Source organism: Tachypleus tridentatus, chromosome 7 (genome assembly GCF_004210375.1).
Source record: "Tachypleus tridentatus isolate NWPU-2018 chromosome 7, ASM421037v1, whole genome shotgun sequence".
Classification (NCBI taxonomy): domain Eukaryota; kingdom Metazoa; phylum Arthropoda; class Merostomata; order Xiphosura; family Limulidae; genus Tachypleus; species Tachypleus tridentatus.
The window spans coordinates 141,416,237-141,434,724 of NC_134831.1; the positions used below are offsets into that span (position 1 = coordinate 141,416,237).

General features: G+C 32.9%; 1 protein-coding gene across 1 annotated transcript in view; it reads right to left on the bottom strand.

Moving 5' to 3' along the window:
- LOC143256763 (neural-cadherin-like) overlaps window positions 1-18,488 on the bottom strand; it is a 325,327-nt gene that overhangs the window by 21,805 nt on the left and 285,034 nt on the right. Inside the window, exons 18-25 of the mRNA XM_076514416.1 lie at window positions 15,075-15,399; window positions 14,615-14,845; window positions 11,142-11,401; window positions 10,157-10,416; window positions 5,861-5,994; window positions 3,097-3,345; window positions 1,136-1,345; window positions 627-917 (exon numbers count right to left, since the gene is read on the bottom strand). Coding sequence (XP_076370531.1) covers window positions 627-917; window positions 1,136-1,345; window positions 3,097-3,345; window positions 5,861-5,994; window positions 10,157-10,416; window positions 11,142-11,401; window positions 14,615-14,845; window positions 15,075-15,399 — 1,960 coding nt within the window. The remainder of the gene's footprint in view (window positions 1-626; window positions 918-1,135; window positions 1,346-3,096; window positions 3,346-5,860; window positions 5,995-10,156; window positions 10,417-11,141; window positions 11,402-14,614; window positions 14,846-15,074; window positions 15,400-18,488) is intronic.

Genomic DNA, 18,488 nt, shown 5'->3' on the forward strand with positions numbered 1-18,488 from the left:
GCATTTAAAACAAAGAAAATGTGGATCATTTTGGGATACCAGTACTAATACTGATCAAAAAAGATCCCTATAATAAGTCGCATCCAAGAAAAAATAAGCAAAATAAAGAATCTTGTAAGTTAAAAATCCACGATACATTTAGTGGGTAAAAGCTGTTCACGTATCCCAGGCATCATAATCAAGAAAGAGCAACACAAGTCACATGTACGCACGTTCTTACTACGACATATTAAATTAATTGTTCCATTCCTCAAGTTGTTGAAAAACGCAATAGGCTCTCATGTTATTATTTGCGAAGAAATTCCACTAAAACTGTTGGACGCAGCACTCATGGAATTCTGCGCAACGAGGTTGTTGAAGTACGCGCTGGAACTGACATTTTTATAAATTAGATGGATTACCAAAAGCCATCATGAAAGTGTGGTCTGCTTTGACTATGAAAGCCATGCGATGGAGCCTTGAAAACTGCACTGCAAGATTATTGTCATGTTGCACAGTTGTCAGGTGGAGCATGACGAGATGTGGTAACATGAAGTGATGAAGCTCCGAGATTGTTTCAACATAACAGAAATGAAGATAGTTTTCTGTTTTCCTAACTATACATTTCTAGCTGTAAAATTACTTACCGAAAATTCTTATAGATCCAGAATTGTATATGGCTTCTTCTGGAATTTCTTGCACTGTTACGTAAACAGTAGCATTCTCTGATTTAGTGTGTCGACGATCGTATATATGAAATGATAGAGAGTATGGGCCTCCAGGTGTAACATTTTTCATTATAAGTTTGCCAGTTTTAGGATCCAAGTCGAAGTTGGGATCTGGCACATTATTTTTCCAAGCAAAAACTTTATCGGGTAAATCCCAGTCGTCCAAATCAGTCACATGTACTCTTCCAATGGGAATTCCAGAAGCTTGATCTAAAAAAATAAATACAATTTTTTGTAACCAAAATAGCATCTTAAGATAAATGTCTTTTTCTCTCTCTAATAAAAGCTATTACTAAAATAATTGTGTGGTTGTTTGTTTGTTTTTGAAAATATTTTGTTAACTATTTTACAACACAAAATACAAATCAAACTTGCTAAATTTTATTAAATGTGTATAATAAATCGTTAGCATTTTCAAACATACATACCTTTGAATGAATAAACAAATATGTCCTTTTCACCAGGGTACATGAGGTTGTCATTTTTATCACCAATTATTACAGTCAAAGTGTTAGTCCCTGTCATTGAGATCTTTCCGCTATCTTTTATCACTATAGGTATATGGTATTCTTTCTGTTCCTCTCGGTCAAACTCCTTTTTGGATCTAACTATTGCCATTCCATCTCCATCTGCACCATCTGTAAAAATATATAATCGTACTTTATAATATGACACGATATTGAAGTTAAAAGTGTTTATATGGTTCAGAGAGTAGTTTCAATGATCCATTGCACTTAATTATGATTGACATGAAACAATGTTTGAGCTAAAAATATTTTTGCAGTTCATACAGAAGTTTCCTTAATCCATTAAAGTTAAAGTTTATTCAAGTTAAACCTGGTGGACATTTTAACATTTTATGAAGATTCTAACACACACATATATATATGTAAAACACTCTTGATTTTATACATGCAAAATAAACTAATTTTCTAGTTTCTTGAGTCTATAAATGTGAAGCTGTCTTCATATCATGTTCAGTTCACAAGACTTTAAGTAATAGCAGTAATACTTATAACTTTGAAAAGGGCGTGGTATTGGTTGTCCTTTAGCAGCAGCTTAATTAATAAGATTTGCACAATTAATCAACTGTTCAAAGGCATCTAACATCAAAGTCTATCAACAGTGTCAATTCAAAGCAAATACACTTAACACTAAAAAAGTAGCAGAAGCCGTCCAGTGGTGACAAATAAATTGATAGATAGGTTTATAAAGTAAAATATGTGTTAGCCCATATACTAATTGGCCAATTCGCCCAATGATAATGGAAAGGGTTCGGTTATACCCAATTACAAATGACGAAATATGTCACAAATGATCCCCGACACCAGTGTGTAAACAGCTTACATCTTACAGCTTAGACTGTGGACAATAAATGACTAGAAGAATGCGATTCATCTAAAGAGCTGCCTTGACCTGTTATTTCTGTACCGACGATAGAGTAAACATATAAATAACAATCATCTGAGGTACGCGATCCTCTTTGTGCAACCTAACAGGGTAGTATGCTGCTGGGTGAAGTGTAATGGTAATTTGTACAACAGTTTTATGAAATGTCTCGAGACTTTTGAACCCTTTAGGCGATAAAATAACACCCATAATGTATTTTCGATCAATGCAGCATTCCGAATCCGAATTGATTCGAAGAACATGGCAGTAATGTTAGAATGACATTAAATGTTACATGTGCCTTTGTAATCTTCTATTAACATTTGTGAATCACATTACGTCCAAACAAGTGTATCGAGTAAGAAATACTAGAATTCACTAAACATTTTCAACAATCCATGTCAGTTAAAATCCATCCAGATGGGCATGAAATTAATTTACTGTTGGATGTTGTTTTTACACTAAATAACTTTTCCAATTACACATAAACTGTATATAAATGTAATATTATAGTGTGAAACATATGAAGATTTAATTTTTAACAAGTATTTTCCATAAGACTTGTTGAGAACAAACCTAAATATTTAGTATTCGTCTTTTATTAAGAGAAAATAAATAAATAAGTATAATTAGATAAGCATTTATTTTCTTTATCGAATATTTAACACAGAATTTATTTTTCAGATTACTTAGTTTCTTTACAATCAGTAACTCATTTCGTTCAAAATACTATAGGTGACAAATGCATGCAAAATATATAGTAGTTCTCACACTTATTTTACACATGACATTTTCTGTTAGGAATCAAGGCTAAACTTATATAACTTACTACTATATAGTTTAGTAAGATTGACTGTTAAAACTTCTCTATACAGTGATCTTAAAAATATCGTAAACCGAAGATGATTTTCAATATTTACACTAGTTAATCTTGTACTTATCAAATTATCCATTTTCTCTCATTGTGAGAGTTTCTTTGTTTTTATTGTGTATTACTTACTGGCATCATTTTCAACTTCAAAACTCTCTTTAATTTTAATATCAGCATTGAAATCCATACGAAAAGTAAAAGGTGGTCCATTATGTTTCGACCTTTCATCGTCATCTGTTGCTTGGATCTGCACTTGTTGTTGTTGTGGTTCATTTTCATAGAATACTGGGCGATAGTCTTCGAGAAATCTTGGAGCATTGTCATTAACGTCGTCAACAGTTACGGCTAGTGTTGCAGTAGCAGTCAAAGCGGGATTTCCTAGGGAAAGCACGATCAAAGAGTTAAAACGTTCCGACCGTTATGTAATAACTGTTTTTCAATAACCATGTAAATCCGCAAATTATGTTTCACTAAAAGGTTAACAAGTAAATATCTAGAATCTGATTAAAGCTAGGTAAACACTAAATGATTTTATTGAGTATAATTATGAATGAAAATCACGACAATTTATTGCAGTCAAAAAATAATTACTTTTCCAGTGTTAAAATCATAATTATAACTATACTTTAGCAATAATCACTCGTTTAAAATAATGTTAGGACTACTATAAATTTTAAATCATCGACCAAGTTACATTCAACACATATACTAAATACGAGTAACAAAAAATGTCGTTGTTGGAGAAGGTTACAAAACCGAGTGTCTCTCGGACACAAAAGTTTTGTAAACTAACATTTCAATAATACACATTTATGACTTGTTGAACCTTGTTACAGGTACAAACATTTTGTAAGTTGTTAAACTACATGTTGTCAAGGGTTTAAAAAAAATCAACTATAATCCGTAACTAAAATTTGTTTGTTTTGAATTTCGCGCAAAGCTACGTGAGGGCTATCTGCGCTAGCCGTCCCTAATTTAGCAGTGTATGAGGAAAGGTAGCTAGTCATCACCACCCACCGTCAATTCTTGAGATACTCTTTTGTCGTTAAGGGTGAAACGGAAAGAAAATATGAGGTTTATAATTAATACTTTTATTAATGATCTCATAAAATGAATATTAAAAATAAAACCATATGAAGGGAAATTCAATTCCATATAAAATGCTAAATTTGTTTGTTTGCATTTTTAGCGCAAGCTTTCTCTGTCCACCGTAAAAAATCAAACTCCAAATATTAACGTTGTACTCTCGTAAAGTTAGAACTGAACCACAAGAGAAGAATGTTGTCAAAGATAAGCAATCAATTATTAAATATAAAATATTACCAACTTTTATAAAAATATACAACAATGAGCTTAAAATATAAATGCAAAGCTCTGACAAAGACAAAAACAGTTCGATATAAAACTAGTCTTATCAAAGACGAGTCCCCGCCGGTACAGCGGTAAGTCTACGGATTTACAACGCTAAAATTAGGGGTTCGATGCGCCTCGATGGACACATTAAGTAGTCTTATGTGACTTTGGTGTAAGAAAAGCATGCGCACACACACATCAGAGATGAAAAATAAGTTATGAATTATAAAAGTAACGCTCTGTCAAAAACCTAAGAGGTCAGCTATACGAACATAAAATATGAAGTTACACTGTTGTCAAGGGTGATAAAGAAACAGTTATGAAATAGAAAATTATAGTAATTCCGACGAAGTAAACGTCCGTATAAATATATGAAACTGCAGTTTTTGTAATGTTAAATAACAATAATCTAACAAAACTGAGTTTTTCAGAAACGATCGCATTGAATTGAAAAATTTGAAGTTAAATGTAGGAATGAGAAACATATATATTGAATTTGAAGCTAATATTTTGGTTAACCTGTTCAGTGCTGTAGACGAGATAACTCGTCCAATTCGTTCTCAATAATACCTAACTTACCATACATGCATTTGACCTACTTACAAATTACTTCACCTTCGTTCCAAAATGGCGTCACGAAAAAGTTACAAAATGAAGAAACATTAGAGTTGTATTGTAGCAGCTGAAATACTTGACAGTCAACAGGTTAAGAAGAAAACATTTTTACACAAAAAAATTAAAATAACGTCTTGTAAAAGAGTAAAAACAGTTAAATACATAAATTTAAAACTTTGGCAATGGTGAAAAGGGAAAGTTAAACATGTTGATGTCCACATAAATAAAAGCCACAAAACTTCAACGTAATATCTGTTATATAAATATTGATTATGAATTAGCACAAACGAGCACGTAAAAAGCTGAAATGGTTTTCTAAGCGAGACCCAAAATTCGAGAGTTTTCGAATAGTTCACTATTCTTCTTCAGGAGAAAGAAGGGTTATATTTAATGAGAATAATGAAATAAATAGTTGTTTAGAATTAACCACAAAGCTGCACAAAGAGCTGTATATGCTCTGCCCACCATGGGTATCGAAACCTGGTTTCTAGCGTTGTGAATTCGCAGACATGGTACTGCGCCACTGGGGATGGGCAAGATATATAGGCAACGATGTCAACCTCACGTGAACCAGATGTTCAGTATAAGTCAGCCTTGAGAACTAGCCAATCACAATCAAGAGTTGCTTGTTTCATGTTTAATTTGTGCCAAAGATATGTTTACACTACATAAAAGACTTTAGTGTGATAAAAGTCGGAAGATATGTTAATAAAGTTTTATACAGATAAAAGTAAAAAATAAACTAACTGCAGAAAGTTGTTGTACGAAATAGAGGATATGAGAATACGAAACAATAATATAAAGTAAGTTGAATTATGAATTTAGTTTTCAAAATATTTTCAGAGACGCACGAAGGTCAACAATTCAGAGATCGAGATTAGTGCCATTTGGGTGTTACAGTATTAGTTTTAATATGAAGTCTTACCGTCGTCTATTGCCAGGACTTTGATTTTGTACTCTGGAATGTCTTCTCTGTCTAACTGTCGTTGAACCTTAATATGTCCAGATTTATCGATGCTAAACTGTCTCTTCTTGTCTGAACTTCTCTCAATAGCATAACTGGATAAAATTAGAACTCTCTTCATGGATCAATTAAAAACAACTTTAAATAAATGTAGTTTAAAGGATTAACTGTTTCAAAATCGAGCGTATTATTCTGACTATTCTTTACGTGTTTCCATTAGATATTTAAGGATACTTACCCTATTACGTTGGAGTCTATTTATTGATAAGAAATGCTTTCCTTTTTTCTTTTTTTTTAAATAAAATATCATAATTGGATTTTATTAAAGTAAAATAAAGCCTTCAATCCTTCGTTATTTAATTATTGTAACTAGATTTGTTTTGTTGGGAATTTCGCACAAAGCTACTCGAGGACTATTTGCGCTAGACTAGAGGGAAAGCAATTAGTCATCCTCACCCACTGCCAACTCTTAGGCTACTCTTTTACCAACAAATAGTTGGATTGACCGTAACATTATAACGCTCTCACGGCTGAAAGGAACAGCATGTTTGGTGCGATAAGAATTTGAACCCGCGACCTGCAGATTACAAGTCGAGCGACTTAACCACCTGGTCTAGGATATTGTAAGAAAGGCACACCCACTAAACTGTTCTTCAGTTTGTATGAGATGCTGTAACATATCTTTATGCATATTATAGCGCACCCACGGCTGAAAGGGCGGGCATGTTTGGTCTAAATGGGATTCGAACCCACGACCCTCGGATTACGAGTCGAGTGCCTTAACCACCTGGTCTTGCCGGGCCATGTGACTAGGAGAAACGCCGCCATAATTGTAGTATTTATGTGTTTGTGTAAGTGTTCTTTCTTATAACAAAAGCCACATTGGACTACCTGCTGAGTCCACCGAAGGGAATCGAACCTCTGATTTTAGCGTTATAAATCCGTAGAATTATGTAGAGAAATTGAAAATTTACCAAAAAAATATGTTTATTTTTCGTCTGGGAAGTACTGCACGTGAAAAGTGTTCGAATTATGGTTTCTAGTCATACGCAATTCATTGCATTCAAAATTATTCCATGTATAGATTTCAAACTTTTCCTAAATTTTACTGATATAAATTGTAACTTCTTTACACATTAAAAGTGATAACACATAGTTTGTAAATAATTCCAGTTTTTCAGTACATTTAAAAATGACGTCAATTCAAATATGATTAATCCCTCACACACAATTCTGGTGAAAGTCGTGTTATTGTTATGAGGAGAGAACTTCTATTTAAAGTTGGTGTTCAATGATAAAGAAATGGTTGTTGCAGATAACAAAGTTGTTTTTCTAATTGTCTGAGTCTTGAATATCTAAAGTGATATATGTTTTGTGGTGTTATTTAATAGATAGGGCAAGAGGTTTGGTTACATAAATAGATACTGACCTACACCCTACGTCCATGATAGTAAGATGTTGACCATAGTGAAGTGTATACAATATTAAATCGTTTTTATATCACAAAACACCTTCACTGCACCTAAATCTACAATTTGTTAGTGAATAAAAAATGAAAGAGACTTACATTTAATGGACCAAAACTGTATGAATGTTGTTTGGCTATATCTAATTTCTCATAGAAATTAACGAGAGCAAACGCTAAATTTGGCTTCTCCCTAAAATGATGTCGTCTTTAAATCAGACCTGCAGTCCTAATTTTAAGGATGTTAAAATATTACAAATTTTGATATTTTGAACACTAGCTGGATTCTTACTTACGACAGTGTGTTTGGATTTTATCAGATTTACAGCTAACAGCATTAAACCAATAAAAAGAGAAAAGAAATCAGAAATCCGTCTTCTCAAGAAATAGATACAAAATATTAAACAGTATTCTCTCTCGCTGCAAGGTAAATTTTAAGAAATAGTTGAAAAAGGCCTTAAGCATTCCAAACAAAAATATTTGGTTACTCACGAAAGTTAGTAATGATATTTTTTGAGCACCCTTTTATTTTTGCAACACGTTTTTTTTTCATTCAATAGGGTAGTAAAAAAACTGTCTTGAGAACAAATACTCAGAACACGATATTCACCAAGTACAAGTCAATTGCAAAAGCCTAGAAGAAATTTGATCTAACTTTCAATATGCCAGTCAAAGAATATTACTTATACGATCTCTACTTCAAAAATTACCCATTTACTACACTAGAATATCAACAATCACAAGACATTTCGTTCAAGGAAAACAAGAACGTTAACATTGAAACTAAAGATGAACAACATTCTGACAAACCACTAGAATTATTAAACGAAACAGAACCTACTCTTCAAAGAACTCAAAGTTCAAGTAATTCCAAAAATAATACTTTTTATGGTGTTAAGACTATGGGACTCTGTTACGTTATATAACATTTTTCATGAAATAAAACTATTGAGCTTCTAGTTGACGAGGTAAAGTATATTTATATTCCTAATAACTAGAAGCAGAGACATTAAAACAAAGAAAATTATAAAAAAAACTACGTCAAGTACCACCTAAAGCTTCAAATCAACTCAGAGCCATCTACAAAACATAACGTACAAGTTTGGTTGGAAGTGTCTAATATTGTCAAATATATACCCTAATATAGTCTATAACATCAACTATACTTCAACCACTAAATCTGTAACTATCGAAATTTTAAAAGTGTCCACTAATACTTAACCATTACTAAAGTGTCCATAATGAATTTTAAATGCATAACTGTCACATTTATGATTTTTTGATCTTTAGAAACAGTTATGCAGAGTTGGATAAACAAAACTGTTCACATTAATAGTTAGGCTTTAGTATTTTTAGTTATTTAATATGTATTGAAATTTTAGTTTTCGTAAGAAGAGTGTTAAAGCTCATTATTTTAGAAGTAATATTTGTGTCAAACTTTGTTGAAATTTCCAGGTCTTAGTTGAACAAGAAATATACATACATCACCAAGCGAGCACAAGTCAAATGAAGTTCAGTCAGAAAAAAAAAAATTAGAATACGTGAAGTTAGACAGCGTGAGAAGATTAGTCTTAACGAGTGATTTCTGTAATGACTTTTAAAAATGTATTGTAACAACAGAGGGAGAAAATAATTTTTCTTGACAGCTGGGTTCTAAAATAACTGAACCAGCTTGTGTGGACTTTGCCGAATAGGAAACAAGTATGTAAAGTTTAAAATACAGCTGTGGTAACTTATGGGGCAACATAAGTGATTTATTAACGGATATTATCGTGATAAGAGTACAAAAAATAATTCTTTTTGTCAATTGGATTCTAAAGTAATTAAATCAACCTGTGCGAACTTTTGACAAGAAGAAAGAATTTCTTACAAGTTTAGATTAAACTTTGATATTTTATAATGTAAAGAAAACGTTTGTACATACGTTTGACTTATTTTGAATATACTATTTTAAAACACGTGGATTGTGTGCTGTCTGTTTATTGCCCGAATTTATCGCCAAAAAGTGACAGACATCTACTTTAAAGAATCTAAGCCTATATACAAAAAACCTGAGATAAAGTATGCTTCAAAATATTACAAATAAATCAAATAAATAACGTTAGCGCGTTTGAAAAGGTTATATTTCACTGAATTATAAGATGAGTATCCTCGCTATTAATAATAATTTCAGAGGTTGTACCAATACGGTTTAGAAGTTATAGACTACTTCTGAACCCAAACAGTAAGTTAGAAATGTTAAATAATATTCATAAGTGTAACAAGGGCAAATTATATTTAAGAAATTCTTATGCCCCACTGATGTTATAATTTTTGTTTAAATATTTACAGTTTGATGATATAGTGCCTCTCTTTAATATTGAGGCGATTTTTTTCTGTACCTCTTGACCTTGATCCATGATTTTACAAAGTTGATAAGGTCTAAAACTTTGTATGTAGTGCCTCTTACGCAAGTGTTATCAATATCTGTTCACCATGTGTTTAAATATCAAATCCACAAAGTTTGAAGAGTTTATATATATCTCGATTACCTTGAACTTTCTATCAATGATCGTCAAAAGTAAAAAAACAAAAGATTATAACACTGTATTTAGTGCTTTTGTAAAAGTTTGGTCCAAAAGCGTGTCTCTGTATTCACGGATTCCATAAATACAAGTAATAGTAACTACTTTGTTTTCAGTTATATAATTATAAAAAGAAAACAACAACAACAAAGCAGATCACATATTCTTCTTTCGATAATTTTTGAAATAGATATAACAAACTGCATTTCATGTAAATAAATAACCTACGTGACACTTGATAGACCTCCTTTATCCGGGTCTTTTGCTGTAAAATTAGCCACACTAGTGCCTATTTCTGCATCTTCCGGGATTGTAGCGTTTTCGTTTTCTTTTATAAACTTAGGTGGGTTGTCGTTGATATCTCGGATACGCACTTGAATTTGGGCTCGATCAATGTGTAGTTGACCTGTTGACTGTCCTCCATCATCACTGACTTGGACAGTGATATTGAAACCGAATCTCTGATTGATATCTTCATAATCGAGTGGCTGACAGAAGATAAATCAGTGAAATTTATTACAAAAAGGAAACAAATGAATTGAAAATGATGTAGGTAATTGTTTTTAAAGACCAATTGCAAAAATTTGACATGAATTAGTACAACAGAATTAGCTTAGAATGCATGAAAGCTTATATTATCAATTGGATTTCGTATATACATTCATAAATCTGTGTACACCAAAGGCAATGTTAATTATCTTTATTGGTGTTCTTTTTAAAATCAAAAATACAAAATAATTCAGAATCCGTAACAACTCTTCACATTTGTAATACACTTCCTGTGGTGGATTTCTAAAGAGCTCAGATTTTTTTTTTCATCTTTTGATTCCACTCTTTTGTCATTAGGGAGTTGCTCTATTCACGTTACGAATTATTCAATAACTTTATGATATCCAACTAAACCATTCGGCCTAAGTTCGGCTTGTCTGCTTGTATAGAAGTGTTTTTGATACTTACGAAAAGTGCTCACGAAGTTCCATTATTTACTTCTTGTGAAAACTATCCTTGAATGGATAAAATATTTCAGCGACAAACAATTGAGATGAGTAAATACAACTTGTTTGTGAGAAATTTATACATCTTATACAAACTGTCTAATTTCTTATTTATTTTTTTCTCAGAGGTTCTTCACAAACCAAAGCAAGAAAAAACTAGATGTGTTAAAGTAGTTTAATATTTATAAAGATTTATCAGAATTATAAAAAATAAACACCTTGGTTATTTTCAAGGAACCCGTTCCATCAGGATTTGTGAGCATTGTAAATTTTTCAGCACCGTAGGCAGACGGAAGTACCTCGTAGCTGAAGCGGTTTGTATCTAACATGTCTTTATCATTGACAGATAAGACAAGAATAGACTCCTGAGGAATGTTGTTTTCATCAGTCTCATCCACCTCCACGTTCCAAATTTTTTTTGTGAACTTTGGTGGCATGTCGTTGATGTCCTTCACTTTTATTGTAGCTGTACCAGTTCCTACGCATGATAAAACTGATATATAAAACACTTGCTATGTCATTTTACTCAATATAATCAAAACTTAACTTTATTTTTAACTTTTTTATGTATTTTATGGTTACGTTCACCAATTTGGTCAAATTATTTCTTTATTCCACATATAACTTATGGAAACACGAGTAAAGCTACAAATGACGGTTGTTTTTATTCATATTATTTTCCTATTTCTACCTATGTATAATAATAATTCTTTTTGGAGTAGATTGTCGGTTTCTGTTGCAATATATGCCTCATACCTAAGTTTTTAATCATGAATTTTCGAAATAAAATGACCAATTACACTGGGGAACACTTTTTCAGTAACTTTGAGTTGCATTGGATATTTTAACTGATTCTGAAGGAGTTTTAGGCGCTGATTTCAAACCTGAAATTAGTTTTTCTCTACAAGCTCTAGTTTGTATGAAATTTGACGTTAATGAAATTGTACAAATGTGAACTTGCGTAAACCATGTATAAGCATTTTCACGTCCATATATATATAGATAGCTTCTAATATTTTGATCATTCTTCTTTTGTTTCAGATCAAACATGGCTTCCAAAAATATATATCATTGCAGAAACAAGCCTGATGCCTTCTGCTACATATGTGGATGCTACACACTCAATCGTCAGAGACGTAACATATTCTTGTTCGTCAAGCGTGCCTACAAGGCATATTTTGAAGTTCATCTTGGTGATCAAGACAAGCAATGGGCTAATGTTGTGTGCCACAATTGTGAGGAAATGCTTCGAGACTGGACCAAAGGAAAACGCAATGGTCTGACTTTTGGTGTTCCAATGATTTGGCGCGAACCCACCAACCATGTAACTGACTGTTATTTCTGCATGGTAAACACAACGGGTGTTGGGAAGAAAAACCGACGTAAGATTACGTATCCGAACATTCCCTCAGCTATTTGGCCTGCTCCGCACTCTGAAGAAGTTCCTGTTCCAGTTTTCAAAGGCTTGCCTTCATTGGACGATAAAGACATTGGACATGATACAAGCGAACAAGACAGTTGTGACAGTGAATTGTCAGAAAAGTGTACACAATCGGAGAACTGTTCTTCAGATACTGAACCTTTCCTCGTCCCCAAGCCTCTTCCCCAGGCTGAACTGAATGATTTAGTGCGGGATTTAGGTCTTTCAAAGAAAGCAGCAGAGCTTTTGGCATCAAGATTACAAGGAAGAAATCTTGTTGATCACTCTGTTAAAGTATCATATTTCAGAAAGCGTGACCAGCTTTTTGTGACCTTCTTTTCAGAAGACAGACAGTTTGTTTACTGCCATGACATCCAAGGGCTTCTCAAAGAACTGGGTGTACCTTACTATAGTCCTGCTGAATGGAGACTCTTTTTAGACAGTTCAAAATGCAGTCTAAAGTGTGTTCTTTTACATAATGGGAATGTTTATGGAGCAGTACCTGTCGGTCACTCAGTGCATTTGCGGGAAGACTATGATGATATGAGAATGGTCATGGACTTATTAAAATATCATGAGCACAATTGGATCATTTGTGTAGACTTAAAGATGGTCAACTTTCTTCTTGGACAACAGAAAGGTTTCACCAAGTTTCCATGTTTCCTCTGTATGTGGGACAGCCGAGCACGAGACAGACATTGGGTCCAGAAGGACTGGCCTATTCGTGACACCCTTGAAGCAGGCATGCCAAATATCATACAAGACCCAATTGTAAGCAGAGAAAAGATCATCTTTCCTCCTCTTCACATCAAATTAGGTTTGATGAAGCAATTTGTCAAGGCACTGGAAACCGAAGGTGAATGTTTCCAACACATCATCACAGCTTTACCAGGGTTATCATTTGAAAAGATCAAAGCAGGCGTGTTTGATGGCCCACAGATTCGAACCCTAATTCGTGATGATCAGTTTGTTGCTAAGATGACTGCTTTAGAAAAGGCAGCAGGGTTATCCTTTGTGGCAGTCGTTCAGAACTTCCTTGGAAACAATAAGGCGGAGAACTACAGTGAACTTGTGAACAGAATGCTCCTCGCTTTTCGTGATCTCGGGTGCAACATGAGCATCAAGCTTCATTTTTTGAACAGCCACCTTGATAAGTTCCCTGACAACATGGGGGGCTGTGAGTGACGAACAAGGAGAACGATTCCACCAAGACCTAAAGGTCATGGAAGAACGCTACCAAGGGCGCTGGAACAAAAGTATGATGGCTGACTACTGCTGGAGCATTAAACGAGATTGTCCAGATGAAGTGTACAAACGCAAAAGTTACAAACGCAAATTCCTACCTGAATAAAATACACAAACAAATTGATAAGCTATTCCTATAATTTCCTATAATAACGAAAAATTAAAAAATAAATAAAAATGTCAAATTGCATAAAATCTGTAGCTTGCAGACAAAAACTGACTTCAGATATGAAATCAACACACTCAAATTGACTATAGAAAGGTCTTTTTTTAAATGCAACAAAATGAGTGTTCCCCAGTGTTATGTAATGAAAAATGCTACATTAAGAATCTCAGAAAAACAATCACTATTTAAATAACTGTATGGTAATTGTATACTAATGTGAACAATATTCCATTAATATCATTAACCAAACACAAAATTACGTGTCTGAATATTTGATATATTGAATTAAACAGCATAAACAATATTCCATTAACCTCATTATTTAAACATCAAACAAGATTTCTCAATTATTATTTTCTGCATTGAATCAAACAACATAAATCTTCTCAGTATAGCAAAACTTAATTTTCTCACGTGAAGGATCAACATTAAAGCTATGTGAAACCTTGAGAAAACGTATTTATTAAACATGTAAAAAATTTCATCAATAATTTAATTATCAAGTTTTTTGCATGAATAGATTGAACTATAAATTAATATTAATTTATTATAAATATACGAAAACGTTTAGATATGATACGACACCTTTTGTTGAGATTTTTAGTGCAAGTAAATGAAAATAAGTTTTAATTTTCTATGAAACACCTCGATAAGCTAGTCATAGAAGTCATGTGTTTTGGTAAGTAAAATATATTTTCAAAAAGTCAACGGAATAGTTATACAGTTAACAATCCCAAGGTCCAAGCTGATATCATTTAATGTGTACAGGAGATCTCTACCTACTGATTAAACATAAACTCGTTTTCTGTTAGATTACAAATTGAAATCTATTAATATTATTGTTATTAATATTAGAGTACCTGATAGTCTTCCCCCGTCTGTTGCGACGACTTTGATGGTATATTCTGGATTAGTCTCTCTGTCAAGACAACACACTGCTGTAGAAATAATTCCCGTGTCTTTATCAATACTGAAGATTAGTTCTCCGTTTTCATTGACTGGATTCTGCTCAATAGAATATGTTAGTTTCGCATTTTCACCTTCTTCCGGATCGTCGTAATCAGTTGCTGTCATCGTCATGACACTGATACCTAAGAATGTTGTAATGACAATGTACATTAAATAATATGTTCTACAAAGTACTGAACAAAATTAGAGGTTTGTAAGACTCCGCTGATGTAATTCGTCATTTTGTTCTATTTTGATAAGTCTATTTAGAAAATAATTATTAGTATGATTTTTGCCATATATTCATCATGATCATATATAAACGTATGCGTGTTTATGTAAATCTTATATTAATTTACACAATTACTCTACCTGCTGGCCCATTTTCTGTCACGTTACCAACGTAGAGATTGGAGGAGAAAAACGGTGCATTATCATTGATATCTCTAACATTAACAAGCACATCCGCATATCCAACAAGACCATCCCCTCCTTCATCTACAGCAAACACTGTAAAACGCCAATATGATCGGCCATGAGGTCTGTCACGATCCAAAGGTTTAAGAGCGTATATTTCACCTGTTGAACTGTTGATTGCAAAATTGTTTAGTGCTGGATTTTTTTCATCAGTTCCTTGTCCTGTTAAAAAATACACGACATCTTGTAGACGGTCCCTATCTCCATCTGTGGCTTTTACCTGTAGTGTCGAGAAATAAAGGTAGTTAGTTATACTAGCAGCATAAACAGCTGCAAAAGTTATAAAAGTTTTAATCAGTGATGTCGAGCATGGGCATTCTCCAAATATGTAACATCAGCCAGCTCATTCATCAAAGGCTCTTTTAATTTCAAGTCTAATCTAAATCAACTTAATCATAAAGCCTTAATGGCCAGTTTCGATGTTATATCCCTCTTTACAGAAGTTCCAACCACTAAAGCCTGCAAGATAGCCTTAGAACTCTATATCCGAGACCCTAACCCAACTATAGACATTCCCAGTAACCAGTTAGCAACCCTCATAGAATTCACCACGATAAAGACAAACTTCATGTTCAACAACCAAAACTATATACAAACAAATGGCCTAGGCATGGGCAACCCAGTATCACCAGTTATAGCCAATATTTTTATGACACAAGTTGAAACACAAGCAATTAACACAGAATTACATCCACCACTATACTGGTACAGATATGTAGATGACACGGTTGCTGGATTCACATCTACAGAACACACACTTAATTTTTTCAATCACATTAACGCTATACATCCCAACATCAACTTCACATGAGAACAAGAAGAAAGCAATCAAATATCATTTCTTAACCTCAAAATTACAAGAACCGATACACAATTTAAAACAGAAATCCACCGAAAAATCACCCATACTGGACTATACATTCCTTGAGACTTAGCACATGAAACAAAACAAACACTCAACATACTAAGAAACCAAATAAACACAGCCATAAAACTATGCTCACCAGATAAAATTAACGATGAATTAGACAAAATAAAACAATACTTCATCAACATCAATAAGTTTCCTCCACAAACCGTAGAAAACATTATACGCACACACCTAGACAGAAAGCAAAATCAACCAACAAAAGTAAATATATCTCACGAATCAAAAAATCACGAAACCATATACTGTTGCATACCATATATTTCCGACATCAGCAGACAAATAATCAACATTTGGCAAAAACTAGTAACAAAATATGACACTCCAGTTAATTCCAAATTTATTCAGAAACCAGGCACAAAACTGAGGTCTATACTATGTAAAATCTACACTGACAAACACAACACCAACATTATTTACAAAATACAATGTGATAACTGCCACGACTTCTATATTGGAGAAACAAGTAGAAAAATGGAAACCAGATTCAAAGAACGTAAAAAGTCACCTTCACACGTTTTCGAACACTGCAAGTCAAATAAACACAACATAACCATAGAAAACACTCAAATACTAAATAAAGAAACAAACATAAACAAACGCAAAATTAAAGAAGCCTTACTTATACAACAACTTAAACCCAAAATAAACCAATATAAAGGAACGCCTTTATACCTATATTAATATAATAAAATAAATAAAATTATATATTGAAACATCTAATACCGCCCTCTACATTCCGACACTTAGTTACACAACCCCTTTCAAACATGTGGTCAGCTTCCGGTCAGTTACCTCTTTCTTTGTGAACCTGACGATGACCGAAGAAGGTCGAAACGTTGTTCGCTCTTCTATGTAAAATATTTTCTCAACCCAAACGAGCCGTTTTGCATATAAATTATAAAAGTTTTTTACTTGTACTTAACTTGTTTTTTGATATCAAGGAAATCAAAAGGCAAACAGCGATGGGAATCACTAAGCAACTAAATTTCTGTGTCGTTAAAAGGAAAATTTGGTTATAAATGAATTCTATGTGTGCACAAAAAGGTATTACTTTACAGAACTTCACGTTAATGGAACGAACCTTAGCTCTTTCAATTCCACGTAATTGTTAATATCATGAACACTATAGGTAACTTCTGCCTAAACGAACCAGGCGATTGTGATTCTGTATTAACAAATATCAACTGGGCTTAATTAATCTTAGTCTCATTTGTTCCGCTAATGCAATGTCATTATTCCATGGTATATCCTTAAGGAAGTATTTCTCTATAACGCATTCTATAAGTCTATAAAAATGTTTTGAAACTATCAGTATTTTTTTTTTCATTTTTTACCATATTTCTAAACACAACACAATTAAGCATATGAACTTATTTGAAAAATGTCGTTATAGGTAGTAGATAATGGGGAAGAGTAAAGCTAAATATAGTTTGTTTGTTTGTTTGTAATTAAACAAAAAGCTACACAATGGGCTATCTGTGCTCTGCCCACTACGGGTATCGAAAACCGAATTTTAGCGTTCTAAGTCCGCAGACTGATTCAATCAATTTGGATTACAGAAACATATCTCTTAATCTTCTGGTGGAATGTATAAAAATGTTTCTTTATTAACCAACTGGTACAAGTACACGGATTTTGTTAATAACACTAAAGGGATAAATCTCGAATCTACTGATAAACAAGCCGCTTTTTTATGTTGTATCATTCAACAAATGTGCTAGATGAAGTAGTACTTATTAATAAAGTTTCTTTATTGTGCAATGATTTAACGCTGCATGTTCGTTTTTAATATTTTAATATGGACTATGTTATTGTTCATATAAGGGCTTTCCATCACTATTAGTATTTCATTGCTCAATACAAAAATAAAACGCGATTCGAAAATGCAAGTGATGGAATAAAAAAAGAACAATCATTTTACAGAACATAAGATGAGAAATAGCTTAAACTTTCATATAGAATTCATAAACCCATTGCGGATTCACTTATCAGGAAACTTTCTATATATAATGTTTTAAAATGATTGAATGGATATGGTTTAACATAGAGGTATATTGGTTGCATAAGAGGCTTGTCATCAACCAACAAAATTATAATCCGTTCCTTTCATTGCACGCCTTATGCTTTGATCTTTTTTTTAAATTATCTATGCAACGCTTCTTTTGCATTTAATTGAAATTCCGAAATAAAGAAAGCAGAATGAGAAAAAATATCCGATAAGCTATCGACCACTTAATTGAAATTGTTTTACATAGCGTTTCCTCCATGAGTATCAAAGAACTAAACATGAATATTCTATGAACTTTAGGGATATACAAACAATAATAAACTAGGAATGATTTCTAGGTAAAAGAAGTCATGTACGAATGAAAAGATGT